The sequence below is a fragment of the Oncorhynchus mykiss genome, chromosome 32 (genome assembly GCF_013265735.2).
Source record: "Oncorhynchus mykiss isolate Arlee chromosome 32, USDA_OmykA_1.1, whole genome shotgun sequence".
NCBI classification, from domain to species: domain Eukaryota; kingdom Metazoa; phylum Chordata; class Actinopteri; order Salmoniformes; family Salmonidae; genus Oncorhynchus; species Oncorhynchus mykiss.
The window spans coordinates 14042606-14059753 of NC_050572.1; the positions used below are offsets into that span (position 1 = coordinate 14042606).

A 17148-nucleotide genomic window follows, 5' to 3' on the forward strand; every position below is an offset into this window, starting at 1 on the left:
AGAACAGCTGCAATTCTTCAGGGCATGGACTCTACAAGGTGTCGAAAGCGTTCCACAGGAATGCTGACCCATCTAGACTCCAATCCTTCTCACAGTTGTGTCAAGTTGGCTGGATGTCCTTTGGGTGGTGGACCATTCATGGGAATCTGTTGAGCATGAAAACCCAGCAGTGTTTCAGTTCTTGACACACTCAAACCAGTGTTCCTGGCACATACTACCATACCCTGTTCAAAGGCACTTACATCTTTTGTCTGGCCCATTCACCCTCTGAATGGCACAAATCAAATCAAATCACACATACACCATCCATGTCTCAACTGTCTCACGGTTTAAAAATGATTCTTTAACTCGTCTCCTCCGCTTCATCTACACTGACTGAAGTGGATCAATAGAGATGACATCAATAGAGTACCACAGTATGAGTCGTAATACCCATAAAACCTAGCGGTCAAACAGGGATATGGTGACAATAATTTTTCCACTATTCATTTTTCCTGTAGGGGAGTTTAGAAACACTTAAAGGAAGGGCTATATTTCATGTAGTCTTACCCTGGTGTGACGTTTTGAGAACCTTGTAAATCTCTCTGGGACAAGGTGACTTTTATCAAATTGGCCAAATTTCCTTCAATGGACAATTCTGTCTTGTGCAAGTTTAAATTGACACAATACCTGTTAGCAAAGGTGTCATCTAGAGATAAAGTGCTAGAGCTTGCAGGGAATTGTGAATTTGTATAATGTCTACTTTGGTGTTAATTAGCATTTTCAAATCTGAGATATGTTGATAAAAGTCACCTTGTCCGAGAGAGATTTACACGGTCATCAAAATGTCACGCCAGGGTAACCCTACACCAAACAGACCTTATTTTAAGTGTTTCTAAAATCCCTTATGGGAAAAATGAATGGTGGAAAACCGATTGGAACCATTTCCCTGTTTGACCGCTAGGTTTTATGGGTATTATAATACCTCTACTGTGGGGCTCTATAAGACTCTCTCCAATAGAACCCAACATTGCAGAGTTATATGCATCCTTTCAAGCCCACCCTTCTCATTAACCTGTGGTGAGTTATTCACAATTTTCGATGAACAGGTAAGGTTTTATATGTAAGATGAATAAACAAAGAGATAAATTATTGATTATTATTGTATTATTATTTGTGCCCTGGTCCTATAAGTGCTCTTTGTCACAACCCACGAGCCGGGTTGTGAAAAAAACTTTTAGGCTGGGTTTCTGTACAGCACTTTGAGATATCAGCTGATGTAAGAAGGGCTATATAAATAAATTTGATTTGATTTGATTCCAGGGCGAATTGCTGCAAAGAAACCACTACTAAAGGACACCAATAAGAAGATACTTGCTTGGGCCAAAAAAACACAAGCAATGGACATTAGATCGGTGGAAATCTGTCGTTTGGTCTGATGAGTCCAAATGTGAGATTTTTGGTTGCAACCGCTGTGTCTTTGTGAGAAGCAGAGTAGGTGAACAGATGATCTCTGCATGCGTGGTTACTACATGATTCCATATGTGTTATTTCATAGTTTTGATGTCTTTTAAAAATAAAGAAAAACCCTTGAATGAGTAGGTGTGTCAGACTTTTGTCTGGTAGTGCATATATATACAGTATACATACATATAAATATATACACATATCTTATACACATATCTTTTTAAAATATATTTTCCTTTATTATATTCCCCTAACCCTAGAACGCCTCCCCTAATTGGAGTAAACTAATGGACAACAACACTTAGGGTTCTACTTCCAGCTTATACGTACTATATACATTTTACAGACACAATGTATTTTACAACAGTTATCTTTTGTTTGTTTTTAATCCTACATTTCAGCTAACATCAACCCCTCCCACCTATCTCTGAAGACCATCCAGTTTCATTTTCATTTTGCCTAAGACAGAAAGTTACTTAAGGCAAAGATGGTAGTAGGGTGGTTGGTCAGGGTGGATGGGTGGGCGCATAACATGAACATCTATCCACCTATAGGTTGTGTGGTGGGGTGGGTGGGCATATAACATGAACATCTACCCACCTATAGGTTGTGAGTTTTAATCTCGTCATAGATTTAGGCATTTTAGTTATTTTGCAACTTTTCAAATACTTACTACTTTTTACCTACTTTGCATCTACTTAGCATGTTGCTAACATTTCCTCTTACCTTAAATGTAACCCTTTTAGCCAACCCTTCCCCTAACCTTAACCCTTTAACCTGACTCCCAACTTAGCCCTAAACTTAACCCTAACCCCTAGCCTTGCTAACGTTAGCCAGCTAGATCATGTTAGCCACCCAGCCACTTAGCTAGAATGTGTAGCATATCATACATTTTGGCAAATTCGTAACATATTGTACGTTTTGCAAATGTGTAACATATAATAGGAATTGTTATTCAAAACATATCATACAAAATGGGTGATGGACATCCACAAATTAATACATATCATATGAAACATAACATAGCATACTAAATGGAGTGTGCAAGATTTACATACAAAATAATACAAACTGCTCTGAGACCAGGTTGGCCAGTCAGCACCTGGTCTAGCTACAGTATTACATGATTAGCCTATCTATCATTAGCTAAGTAGGCCTACTGGGTTTTTTTTGTGTGTGTTTTTCAATTGGGAGGAGAGGGGAGGCGAGAGAGACGAGAGAGTGGTTGAGAAGTGGAACATTCAGAAGTTGACGTTTGGTAGACCACTTTAGACCTATCCATGGTTCTGAAACAAATAACATCCAAATCAACGGTAAAATCGATACTATCGTTTTAATTTGTGCTTTACATGATTAAGTAACAATATGCCACCAATTTAACAATATTCATACATTACATAGGTGATCAAAATTACGAAAAAACATAAGCGACCCAGGTCATGAAAACGGGACCCACTTCTGTGGCGACAGAGTTCTTTCAAGTGTTCCAGAGAAGAAAATCCAACGTTGAGCTCTTCAGAGTCTTCTCCCGTGTCTCTTCTTCCTCTGAGCCAAAATCATAATAATTATAGTCTTGCTGCCTGAAGAATGAAAATAGATGTACATTTTGAAATTATAGGCCTATGGGGCTTTCCCATTCGAAAGTCTATAAATTGAAGCCTAAATGGTACTGTATCCTTTTTCCTTAAATATATATATATTAAATAGTAATGCAATTATTTAATAGGCTACTGTTAGTGTTTAAATACTGGAGAGTTGAGACCAAATCACGGACGCTGGACAGAGTGGATTTCAGTTGTAACAAAAGACAGTTTTAATGAGTCAAAGATATCTTGTCCCGCAGTTTTACGTGCACGGATCTAGTTCATTTAACTCGGCAAGGAGTCAGGTGAAAAAGAGGCCTTATACAACGGTTACATTCATTTTTATACATAGCATAAAGTAGGTGGAGTCTTGTCGTTTTAGTCTTCTGACTGGTCACAAAGGGTTGGAGGCGGGCCTTGCTCTAGCCAGAGCGGGCCCCATCCTTTGCACTTGGCACTCGACCAGTAGAGGGGAATGAGATGTGTGTTTATACAAGGAGATATTTGTGTGTCTGGAAATCTGATACAGGAGAGCAGAGGGGGTCGTGAAAGAAGAGAACAGAGGGGGTCAGTCTTATGGCTGGGTGTATGTGTTCTTGCGATGGAATATCTTTGTTTATATGAGCTATGTGTATGAATATTTATATAACACTACCTTATGTTATTGGTCGAAACATGCTACAAAAACACCATTATTCGTCAATGTAGGCTTACCTAATGTTTCCATTTGGCACGGGTTCGGACCTGCGTGAGAAAAAGGCCATAGCTCGGAAAGGATACCGGCGGTTGAACTCATTCCTGCCGAACCTCTGTGGCAGGGTGGCGGAGGGCAGTGTCCCGACATGGGGACACTCAATACACGACGTCGGTTCCGTTGCGCCAGACCCCTGTGCTCTTCCAAACCGTTGCGGTAAATTAAGGGTCGTTTTGGGTGAGTGGGTGTCGTCGGGTAGGGAGTCCCGGCCGAAGCGAAGCGGAAGGTTGGCATGAAGGTGTGACGTTTTGACAGGTGGCGGGTAGAGTCGGACCATGGTCGGTGCTAAGCTGACTTTGCCGCTGGTCGGCACTACGTTGATTTTGAAATCATCCACCTCGATACTCCGTGGTATTTCATTGCTTGTCTGAAAAGCAAAAAGCAGGGAAAAAACATAAAATATTCCTCTTTCCCTCATCTTATTTTGTGTGTGTATAAAATCTAGATATAATCACACAAAAAATAATATTATTGATGACTATTCGTTAACTGGTAAAGAAGGCTACAACTTGACTAGTCGTTAACTGGTAAAGAAGGCTACAACTTGACTAGTCGTTAACTGGTAAAGAAGGCTACAACTTGACTAGTCGTTAACTGGTAAAGAAGGATACAACCTGACTAGTCGTTAACTGGTAAAGAAGGCTACAACTTGACTAGTCGTTAACTGGTAAAGAAGGATACAACCTGACTAGTCGTTAACTGGTAAAGAAGGCTACAACTTGTCTAGTCGTTAACTGGTAAAGAAGGCTACAACTTGACTAGTCGTTAATTGGTAAAGAAGGCTACAACTTGTCTAGTTGTTAACTGGTAAAGAAGGCTACAACTTGTCTAGTCGTTAACTGGTAAAGAAGGCTACAACTTGTCTAGTCGTTAACTGGTAAAGAAGGCTACAACTTGACTAGTCGTTAACTGGTAAAGAAGGCTACAACTTGTCTAGTCGTTAACTGGTAAAGAAGGCTACAACTTGTCTAGTCGTTAACTGGTAAAGAAGGCTACAACTTGACTAGTCGTTAACTGGTAAAGAAGGCTACAACTTGTCTAGTCGTTAACTGGTAAAGAAGGCTACAACTTGTCTAGTCGTTAACTGGTAAAGAAGGCTACAACTTGTCTAGTCGTTAACTGGTAAAGAAGGCTACAACTTGTCTAGTCGTTAACTGGTAAAGAAGGCTACAACTTGTCTAGTCGTTAATTGGTAAAGAAGGCTACAACTTGATTGTCATATCAAATCAACAGAGCAGCATTGCACGGCCATTTTAGCAGATCTTTTTTAACCTGATATTTACTCGGAAACTATGGAATCATAATATCAATCAAACGTTTGTTTTTTTAAAACGAAAACGTTTTACATCAGCCGTTGTCACAAAGTGCGTAACAGATTCCCAGCCTAAAACGCCAAAGAGTGAGCCATGCAGAAGCGCAGTGGCCAGGAAAAACTGCCTAAAAGGAGGAGTGTTCCTGGTGTGCACGATTGTCAGACTGGTGGCTAATCAGAACATAAATATGTAGCTCAATTCAGATAGTGGAACATTGTGCCACCTTGTTTTAAGAAGCCAAAATATTATGATTTGGTAATAAATGCATAGTTTAACCCTTATTTTTCACAAGTAAGCCAATTGTAAAATAGGGATGATTAGGTGGCCAGATTGGGAATTTAGCCTTACCCTTACAGTAAATTCCATGGGATCTTTAGTGACCACAGAGAGTCAGGAGACCTGTTTAACATCCCATCCAAAAGGCAGAAGGGTACACAGGGCAACATCCCAGTGGATTGTATTTTTTTGTAGATCAGAGGAAACGGTGCCTCCTACTGACCCTCCAACACCACTTCCAGCAGCATCTGGTCTCCCATCCTGGGAACAACCAGGAGAAACCCTGCTTAGCTTCAGAAACAAGCCAGCAGTGTGATGCAGGGTGGTATGCTGCTGGCAATTCTATTAGTAGAACATTCTGCCACCTTGTTTTAATAAGCCAAAATATGATGATTTGGTAAGAAATACATCGGCTGAGTTACCATTTATTAAGAGCTGCACCAAAACTCTGTAATGCCCTTTACATTAGATACAGATAATCTATTGGCAAAAGCAGCTCAAAACTCACCTTTTCACTTTGGCTTTTATTTAGTGGGTCTTTTTAGGTGTTTTCCATTGTATATAATATGTTATTGCTATGAGTGGCGTTTTAGGCTAAATGTTATCCTGTTTCCTCTGCTTTTATTCTGATTAATTTTCCATTAAATTGGTCTTTTGACCAATCAGATCAGCTCAATTGCCCAGAATTGGGATGCCTGTATAAACGCAGCCTGTGAGCTGCAATTAGCAAGCAAATAATTACCAACTAGGTTACTTGATTTAAATCAAGTTTAATATGAAAATAATAATTAATAACAATAATATAGACTTTCAATATATTATTAGCTCTACTGTATTATCTAATGTTGACATTCAATTTATTATTAGCACTACTTTATTATCTACTTTATTATCTAATGTTGACATTCATTTTATTATTAGCTCTACTTTATTATCTAATGTTGACCTTAATGTGTATTTCACTACATTTGACCTCTTTTTTTTCAAGCTTCTTATTGAAAACACTTTTTTATTTGACCTTTATTTAACTAGACAAGTCAGTTACAGAACACATTCTTAGTTTCAATGACGGCCTAAGAACAGTGGCTTAACTGCCTTGTTCAGGGGCAGAATGACAGCTTTTCACCTTGTCAGCTCAGGGATTCAATCCTGCAACCTTCTGGTTCCGAATCCAACATTCTAACCACTAGGCTACCTGCCGCCCCTCTACTGCTTTAGAGGTCATTTTGGGTGTAGGGTTATGCTTACCTGAGGGTCCTGTCGCTGACTGGTGGTGTGCCCATCGTTGTCGTTGGTCATGGACATTCTGTACGCCCTAGAGTCAGAGGCCATCACCCCTTGGAACCCCAAACACCCCAGAATAACCAAGATGAACATCGACATGGTCGTCCTCAAAGTGGCAGTGACAGGAAGCATCTTGTCTCTGTGGAACATTGACTACCATACTTATACTCTCTGTCCCTGACCGTCACCTGCTCTTAAAGGGTTCACAAACACACACACACAAACACACACACACACACACACACACACACACACGCCATTCACCAACCAGAATCATGAATGAAAGCATTGCCCACCCCGGTACTTCCTTATTTGGCCCACATACAAAACATAGAACACACACACACATTCACAATTCACCATATAATTATCAATGAATGCATGTGAACATGTGCTCATTTGGCCCTCATTGTACATCATACAATCACATGACCAGAATCAACCAGTCATTGAACAGTGTCCAACCTGCCCTACTGGACATGTGCCACACACACACAAACACACCAAAAGACAGGGAAACAGTATTTTTAAAAGTGTGACGTGAGTATTAATTTCTTAATTGGTAGGGCATCTTCGTGGTTATGGTAACAGAGAGCCTTGCAAGGAGTGTGTGTGTGTGTGTGTGTGTGTGTGTGTGTGTGTGTGTGTGTGTGTGTGTGTGTGTGTGTGTGTGTGTGTGTGTGTGTGTGCGTGTGTGTGTGTGTGTGTGTGTGCGTGTGTGTGCGTGTGTGTGATGTATGTAGGGTAAATGAGCATGTGTCGGGTGGTGACAAATAGGGTCTTACTGGTCAACTGCCTTAAGGTTATATACAGTACAGTAGGACCCTTGAGTAACATACATTTTATTATGGATCCAAATAAGTGCATGTGAGTGTGTGAATGGCCACCTTTTTATGGACTGCCCCCTCTATCGCCAAGTTTACACAGCAGCCCAATTCTGATCTGTTTTTCATTCATTGGTATTTTGTCCAATCAGATAATTGTGCAAAAGATCAGAATTGGTCTGTCTGTGTAAAAATATAAAAAAATCCAACTTCTACCTCAGTTATTATTATGTGTGGATACGAGACGGACATTTCAATCGGATGGCTTAATGGTTTGGACACTTCAATCAATTCTACTTCTAATTAATGCTTGTCTAAAGCATTCTTTCCCTCTTAGCCTACTAACATTCAGCTGTTATTTATTGAGTGTTGTGTTTCCTGCATCTTGGCAACAGCTAGTGGGCTGTAGTGAAAATATTCCAGAGGGGAAGAAACGGTGAATTGTGAGAGAGATTGATGAAGGTCATTAACATTAATTAACTAATTCAGCGAATAACATGTTCCAGTTCTTTCATTTAAATTACCCCGCATGACGTATGTCATTCCACATTCTCATTCTGAATCATAGTGGCTTTGTTTGTTTTCATGAATTACTCACTAGGTTTGTATTTTCGTTCGGTTGACACTGAATTATAAAAAATGTCATAATTACTTATTTAAAATATTTATTTTATCCAAACATCACAACCTGAAATTCTTTAAAAAAATGATCTGTCTCGGTCTCTGTCTTTAACTCTCTCTCTCTCTCCCTCTCTGCATGCTGGGAGTGTTGGTGCATGCTGGGAATTGCATGAGCGAGTGCGAGTGGTGTCGGGAGTTAGATCGCCTGTGTTTTCTTTTAGTTTCCTTTTCTTGGTGGTTTTCCTTTTTCTATTCGTGGTTATGTTTTTTTGGTAGAAATAGGTATATTGTATTTCTTGTTGGAATTGCCCTGGTTTTGGTGGGGATAGAGACCCACATGGGGACGCTGTCCCTGTCAATTCAGCACTGCTTCAGGTGTGTTACTGAAGCTACTGTCACTGTGGAGGAGTTTCTGGTCACCGTAGAAGAGAAGGTAGGCTGTGAGAATGTTGCTTATGCATCGCGGATGAATAAAACGGTGATGGTTTTCATTAAAGAAGAGCGTCTTCTCGATCAAATGGTTGAGCAAGGCGTACTTCTTAAAGGTATGTTTATTCAAGTTACACCACTTTTTACACCACCAATCTGAGTTACACCACCAATCTGAGTTACACCACCAATCTGAGTTACACCACCAATCTGAGTTACACCACCAATCTGAGCTACACCACCAATCTGAGTTACACCACCAATCTGAGTTACACCACCAATCTGAGCTACACCACCAATCTGAGTTACACCACCAATCTGAGTTACACCACCAATCTGAGTTACACCACCAATCTGAGTTACACCACCAATCTGAGCTTCACCACCAATCTGAGTTACACCACCAATCTGAGTTACACCACCAATCTGAGTTACACCACTTTTTACACCACCAATCTGAGTTACACCACCAATCTGAGTTACACTACCAATCTGAGTTACACCACCAATCTGAGCTACACCACCAATCTGAGTTACACCACCAATCTGAGTTACACCACCAATCTGAGCTACACCACCAATCTGAGCTACGCCACCAATCTGAGTTACACAACCAATCTGAGTTACAGCACTTTTTACACCACCAATCTGAGTTACACCACCAATCTGAGTTACACCACTTTTTACACCACCAATCTGAGTTACACCACCAATCTGAGCTACACCACCAATCTGAGCGACACAACCAATCTGAGTTACACCACCAATCTGAGCTACACCACCAATCTGAGTTACACCACTTTTTACACCACCAATCTGAGTTACACCACCAATCTGAGCTACACCACCAATCTGAGCTACACCACCAATCTGAGTTACACCACCAATCTGAGTTACACCACCAATCTGAGCTACACCACCAATCTGAGTTACACCACCAATCTGAGCTGCACCACCAATCTGAGTTACACCACCAATCTGAGTTACACCACCAATCTGAGTTACACCACTTTTTACACCACCAATCTGAGTTACACCACCAATCTGAGTTACACCACCAATCTGAGCTACACCACTAATCTGAGTAACACCAATTTTTACACCACCAATCTGAGTTACACCACCAATCTGAGCTACACCACCAATCTGAGCTACACCACCAATCTGAGTTACACCACCAATCTGAGCTACACCACCAATCTGAGCGACACAACCAATCTGAGTTACACCACCAATCTGAGCTACACCACCAATCTGAGTTACACCACTTTTTACACCACCAATCTGAGTTACACCACCAATCTGAGCTACACCACCAATCTGAGCTACACCACCAATCTGAGTTACACCACCAATCTGAGTTACACCACCAATCTGAGCTACACCACCAATCTGAGTTACACCACCAATCTGAGTTACACCACCAATCTGAGCTGCACCACCAATCTGAGTTACACCACCAATCTGAGTTACACCACCAATCTGAGTTACACCACTTTTTACACCACCAATCTGAGTTACACCACCAATCTGAGTTACACCACCAATCTGAGCTACACCACTAATCTGAGTACCACCAATTTTTACACCACCAATCTGAGTTACACCACCAATCTGAGCTACACCACCAATCTGAGCTACACCACCAATCTGAGTTACACCACCAATCTGAGCTACACCACCAATCTGAGTTAGACCACTTTTTACACCACCAATCTGAGCTACACCACCAATCTGAGTTACACCACCAATCTGAGTTACACCACCAATCTGAGTTACACCACCTTTTACACCACCAATCTGAGTTACACCACCAGTCTGAGTTACACCACCAATCTGAGCTACACCACCAATCTGAGCTACACAACCAATCTGAGTTACACCACCAATCTGAGTTACACCACCAATCTGAGTTACACCACCAATCTGAGCTACACCACCAATCTGAGTTACACCACCAATCTGAGTTACAGCACTTTTTACACCACCAATCTGAGTTACACCACCAATCTGAGTTACACCACTTTTTACACCACCAATCTTAGTTACACCACCAATCTGAGCTACACCACCAATCTGAGCTACAACCACCAATCTGAGTTACACCACTTTTTACACCACCAATCTGAGTTACACCACCAATCTGAGTTACACCACCAATCTGAGTTACACCACCAATCTGAGTTACACCACCAATCTGAGCTACACCACCAATCTGAGTTACACCACCAATCTGAGTTACACCACTTTTTACACCACCAATCTGAGTTACACCACCAATCTGAGTTACACCACCAATCTGAGTTACACCACCAATCTGAGTTACACCACCAATCTGACTTACATCACCAATCTGAGCTACACCACCAATCTGAGCTACACCACCAATCTGAGTTACACAACCAATCTGAGTTACACCACCAATCTGAGTTACACCACCAATCTGAGTTACACCACCAATCTGAGCTACACCACCAATCTGAGTTACATCACTTTTTACACCACCAATCCGAGTTACACCACCAATCTGAGTTACACCACCAATCTGAGCTACACCACCAATCTGAGTTACACCACCAATCTGAGTTACACCACCAATCTGAGCTACACCACCAATCTGAGCTACACCACCAATCTGAGTTACACCACCAATCTGAGTTACAGCACTTTTTACACCACCAATCTGAGTTACACCACTTTTTACACCACCAATCTGAGTTACACAACCAATCTGAGCTACAAAACCAATCTGAGCTACACCACCAATCTGAGTTACACCACCAATCTGAGCTACACCACCAATCTGAGTTACACCACTTTTTACACCACCAATCTGAGTTACACCACCAATCTGAGCTACACCACCAATCTGAGCTACACCACCAATCTGAGTTACACCACCATTCTGAGTTACACCACCAATCTGAGCTACACCACCAATCTGAGATACACCACCAATCTGAGTTACACCACCAATCTGAGTTACACCACTTTTTACACCACCAATCTGAGTTACACCACCAATCTGAGCTACACCACCAATCTGAGCTACACCACCAATCTGAGTTACACCACCATTCTGAGTTACACCACCAATCTGAGCTACACCACCAATCTGAGATACACCACCAATCTGAGTTACACCACCAATCTGAGTTACACCACTTTTTACACCACCAATCTGAGTTACACCACCAATCTGAGTTACACTACCAATCTGAGCTACACCACCAATCTGAGTAACGTCACTTTTTACACCACCAATCTGAGTTACACCACCAATCTGAGCTACACCACCAATCTGAGCTACACCACCAATCTGAGTTACACCACCAATCTGAATTACACCACCAATCTGAGTTACACCACCAATCTGAGTTACACTACTTTTTACAGAACCAATCTGAGTTACACCACCAATCTGAGTTACACCACCAATCTGAGCTACACCACCAATCTGAGTTACACCACTTTTTACACCACCAATCTGAGTTACACTACCAATCTGAGTTACACCACCAATCTGAGCTACACCACCAATCTGAGCTACACCACCAATCTGAGTTACACCACCAATCTGAGTTACACCACCAATCTGAGTTACACCACCAATCTGGCTACACCACCAATCTGAGCTACACCACCAATCTGAGTTACACCACCATTCTGAGTTACATCACTTTTTACACCACCAATCTGAGTTACACCACCAATCTGAGTTACACCACTTTTTACACCACCAATCTGAGTTACACCACCAATCTGAGCTACACCACCAATCTGAGCTACACCACCATTCTGAGTTACACCACTTTTTACACCACCAATCTGAGCTACACCACCAATCTGAGCTACACCACCAATCTGAGTTGCACCACCAATCTGAGCTACACCACCAATCTGAGTTACACCACCAATCTGAGTTACACCACCAATCTGAGCTACACCACCAATCTGAGTTACACCACCAATTTGAGTTACACCACCAATCTGAGTTACACCACCAATCTGAGCTACACCACCAATCTGAGCTACTTCACCGTAGCATCCATCATCCGGATTTTTCAAAATGAGAATAGGTGTGTAGTGAAGACATTGGACCTCTCTACTACTTTTACTCCTCTACAGTAGCATACCATCAGGCACAGTTAAGACTGTAGATTACTTTGTAACAAGTTTATACTACTAAACACTACATTACTATAGTGTTTATTCTACTGTGTGCTATTTTGTTTTGTAGACCTGAAAGACGACCACCACGTGGTGGTAGAACGTGTCTATTTACAGACGAACAGGAGGGGGCCATTGGGCAAATGGTAGTTGAACATAATGCCATGACACTGCGAGAAATCCAACAACAGATCCTTGAAAACCATCTTCCATAACATCAGAGTGAGTTTGTCAACCATAGCCCACAAACATCTCCAGGATGAAGCAAATCTGCAGAGTCCCATTTGAAAGGAATTCCCAAAGAGGATAAACAGTACGAACATGAGCATGTAAGAAGTGTAATAGTATTACACTCTTAAAACATTAGAGACTCACTGATGTTGCCAGTGAACTTTACTATACAGCAGTTACAGTATTTACTGTCATTTCAGAGAATCGTGGAGTTGGATGCAAGTCCCATGCCTCGGGAAGTCCTGTTCATAGAATGGACGAGGCTGGATTCAATTTAGCGAAGACGATGAGGAGAGGAAGGAACATCATTGGTCAACCTGCCATCATTGGCCAGCGCTGGGGAAATGTCACCATATGCAGAGATATGAGGCACAATGTGGTCCTCCACCGCCATGCCACACTTGGACCATACAACACAAAAACATGATTGCAGTGTTTCATTTTGCAAGATGTCTGTGTGGTTTGGGGAAATTGACTAACTGTTTTGTGTTTAAAGTTTAAAGTTTTGAGTACACAAGATGTAGTTTCAGCAAATGTGTGATAAAAATTGTGAAAACTGTAAATGGAATTTTGAGACAATGGTGGGATTTTGGTAAGGCCCAAATACGTGTGTTTTGTCAACAGTATACTGCTCTATCTAGTAATGCAGTTAAAGAGACTATCAGGGCCCTTGAATAAAATCTGGAATAAAATCCATTGAGTTGAAGTTGCTCACTCAGAATGACCCTGGACTAGTCATGAACTTACAGGACAAGAGACATGAACTGGGTCGTTTTTACATGAAAGAGTGAATCAATCGATCAAATGTACAGTTGAAGTGGGAAGTTTACATACACTTAGGCTGGAGTCATTAAAACTCGTTTTTCAACCATTCCACAAATGTCTTGTTAACAAACTATAGTTTTGGCCAGTTGGTTAGGACATTACTTTGTGCATGACACAAGTCATTTTTCCATCAGGGTTGGGGGAGTGTGCTAAAGCAGTGAATACAACTAACTTAGGGAGGAGGCTCCTGATGTTAACATGCATGAAACCAAGGCTTTTGCAGTTACAGAAGTCAACAAATGAGAGCGCCTGGGGAATGGGAGTGGAGCTAGGCACTGCAGGGCCTGGGTTAACCTCTACATCACCAGAGGAACAAAGGAGGAGTAGGAGTGGAGCTAGGCACTGCAGGGCCTGGATTAACCTCTACATCACCAGAGGAACAGAGGAGGAGTAGGAGTGGAGCTAGGCACTGCAGGGCCTGGATTAACCTCTACATCACCAGAGGAACAGAGGAGGAGTAGGATAAGGGTACGGCTAAAGGCTATAAAAACTGGTTGTCTAGTGCGTTGGGACAGAGAATAAAAAGAGCAGATTTCTGGGCGTGGTAGAATAGATTCAAGGCATAATGTACAGACAAGGGTATGGTAGGATGCGAGTACAGTGGATGTAAACCTAGTCGTTGAGTCATGCTGAGAGGTTTTGTCTCTGGAGAGATAAATTAAGCCAGGTGAGGCCTCCGCGTGTGTGTGGGGGGGACAAAAGAGCTATCTAGAATCGGTGGGGCTCCATGTCGACAATAAAGGGTCCAGGCCAATTGGCAAAGGAACTATTGTAGCCCTAGAATTAGCTGGTATATGGGCCTAGCACGAGGCTAGCTCAAGGCTAGCTTATGTTTGCTTCGGGACAGAGGAGTTAGCTAACAGTAGCCACTTGTTTGCAGCTAACTAGCTGCGATGATCTGGTGTAATAATCGAGTGTAATGATCCAGAGCGGCAGGAATCCGGTGATATGGTAGAGAGAAGCAGTCCGATATGCTCTGGGTTGATATCGCGCTGTGCAGACTGGCAGGTGTTGTCCGAACTAAGGCTGGCTGATGACGGGGGAAAAAAGGTGAGGACCGCTAGCCGTGGCTAACAGAGACTAGTAGCTGGTTAGCTGGCTAGCCCCCGATGGAAGTTCCAGTTATAAGGAATAAAAATAGCAGATCCGTACCACATTGGGTGAGGAAAATGTCCAAGAGCACAGAAACCCTGCTCTTGGGCAAAGGTATCTAGATGGAATTTGTGTTTGTTGTCCTGGCAACTGGACCCTCTTTGGAACACCATTATTTTTGTCTCACTGAGATTTAATGTCTATCCCTCCCCCTCTCTTCCCTCTATCTATCCCTCCCCCTCTCTTCCCTCTTTCTATCCCTCCCCCTCCCTTCCCTCTATCTAACCCTCCCCCTCTCTTCCCTCTATCTATCCCTCCCCCTCTCTTCCCTCTTTCTATCCCTCCACATCTCTTCCCTCTATCTATCCCTCCCGCTCTCTTCCCTCTATCTATTCCTCCCCCTCCCTTCCCTCTATCTATCCCTCCCCCTCTCTTCCCTCTATCTATCCCTCCCCCTCCCTCCCTTCCATCTATCTATCCCTCCCCCTCTCTTCCCTCTATCTATCCCCCCTCTCTTCCCTCTTTCTATCCCTCCCTCTCTCTTTCCTCTATCTAACCCTCCCGCTCTATCTATCCCTCCCCCTCCCTTCCCTCTATCTATCCCTCCCCCTCTCTTCCCTCTATCTATCCCTCCCCCTCCCTTCCTTCTATCTATCCCTCCCCCTCCATCTATCATCCACCCCCATTCCCTCTATCTATCCCTCCCCCTCTCTTTTCAACCCTCCCCCTCCCTTCCCTCAATCTAACCCTCCCCCTCTCTTTCCTCTATCTATCCCTCCCCCTGTCTTTTCAACCCTCCCCCTCCCTTCCCTCAATCTAACCCTCCCCCTCTCTTTCCTCTATCTATCCCTCCCCCTCCCTTCCCTCTATCTATCCCTCCCCCTCTCTTACCTCTATCTAACCCTCCCGCTCTCTTCCCTCTATCTATCCCTCCCTCTCTCTTTCCTCTATCTATCACTCCCCCTCCGTATCTTTCCTCTATCTATCCCTCCCCCTCCGTATCTTTCCTCTATCTATCCCTCCCCCTCTCTTTCCTCTATCTATCCCTCCCCCTCTCTTTCCTCTATCTATCCCTCCCCCTCTCTTTCCTCTATCTATCCCTCCCTCTCTCTTTCCTCTATCTATCCCTCCCCCCCTCTTTCCTCTATCTATCCCTCCTTCTCTCTTTCCTCTATCTATCCCTCCCCCTCTCTTTCCTCTATCTATCCCTCCCTCTCTCTTTCCTCTATCTATCCCTCCCCCTCTCTTTCCTCTATCTATCCCTCCCTCTCTCTTTCCTCTATCTATCCCTCCCCCTCTCTTTCCTCTATCTATCCCTCCCCCTCTCTTCCCTCTATCTATCCCTCCCTCTCTCTTTCCTCTATCTATCCCTCCCCCTCTCTTTCCTCTATCTATCCCTCCCTCTCTCTTTCCTCTATCTATCCCTCCCCCTCTCTTTCCTCTATCTATCCCTCCCTCTCTCTTTCCTCTATCTATCCCTCCCCCTCTCTTTCCTCTATCTATCCCTCCCCCTCTCTTTCCTCTATCTATCCCTCCCTCTCTCTTTCCTCTATCTATCCCTCCCCCTCTCTTTCCTCTATCTATCCCTCCCCCTCCCTTCCCTCTATCTATCCCTCCCCCTCTCTTACCTCTATCTAACCCTCCCGCTCTCTTCCCTCTATCTATCCCTCCCTCTCTCTTTCCTCTATCTATCACTCCCCCTCCCTATCTTTCCTCTATCTATCCCTCCCCCTCTCTTTCCTCTATCTATCCCTCCCCCTCTCTTTCCTCTATCTATCCCTCCCCCTCTCTTTCCTCTATCTATCCCTCCCCCTCTCTTTCCTCTATCTATCCCTCCCTCTCTCTTTCCTCTATCTATCCCTCCCCCCCTCTTTCCTCTATCTATCCCTCCTTCTCTCTTTCCTCTATCTATCCCTCCCCCTCTCTTTCCTCTATCTATCCCTCCCTCTCTCTTTCCTCTATCTATCCCTCCCCCTCTCTTTCCTCTATCTATCCCTCCCTCTCTCTTTCCTCTATCTATCCCTCCCCCTCTCTTTCCTCTATCTATCCCTCCCCCTCTCTTCCCTCTATCTATCCCTCCCTCTCTCTTTCCTCTATCTATCCCTCCCCCTCTCTTTCCTCTATCTATCCCTCCCTCTCTCTTTCCTCTATCTATCCCTCCCCCTCTCTTTCCTCTATCTATCCCTCCCTCTCTCTTTCCTCTATCTATCCCTCCCCCTCTCTTTCCTCTATCTATCCCTCCCCCTCTCTTTCCTCTATCTATCCCTCCCTCTCTCTTTCCTCTATCTATCCCTCCCCCT

At 43.2% G+C, this 17148-nt stretch overlaps 1 protein-coding gene across 2 annotated transcripts; it reads right to left on the reverse strand.

Annotated features, from left to right (window-relative positions):
* Positions 1 to 1754: 1754 nt before the first annotated feature.
* On the reverse strand, positions 1755 to 6870 carry npvf (neuropeptide VF precursor). Of its 2 annotated transcripts, none has more exons than XM_021559862.2 (3): positions 6621 to 6870; positions 3744 to 4150; positions 1755 to 3026 (listed from the first exon to the last, which is right to left on the reverse strand). In XM_021559862.2, exons 1-3 carry the CDS (start codon positions 6804 to 6806, stop codon positions 2924 to 2926), a joined length of 696 nt encoding a protein of 231 aa, XP_021415537.2. In that variant the 5' UTR covers positions 6807 to 6870; the 3' UTR covers positions 1755 to 2923. The 2 variants fall into 2 exon arrangements, with proteins under 2 accessions (XP_021415537.2, XP_021415536.2); XM_021559861.2 differs by lacking the exon at positions 1755 to 3026 and adding an exon at positions 3033 to 3549.
* Between the last annotated feature and the right edge of the window lie 10278 nt (positions 6871 to 17148).

Excerpts from the sequence above, each read along its gene's own strand:
- npvf (XM_021559861.2), bottom strand. The coding sequence starts at position 6,806 with ATGTTCCACAGAGACAAGATGCTTCCTGTCACTGCCACTTTGAGGACG. Across the intron at positions 4,151-6,620 it reads GTCAGCGACAGGACCCTCAG|ACAAGCAATGAAATACCACG; the intron begins GTAAGCATAACC and ends TTTGCTTTTCAG. Across the intron at positions 3,550-3,743 it reads GTGCCAAATGGAAACATTAG|ATTTCCAGACACACAAATAT; the intron begins GTAAGCCTACAT and ends CTCCTGTATCAG.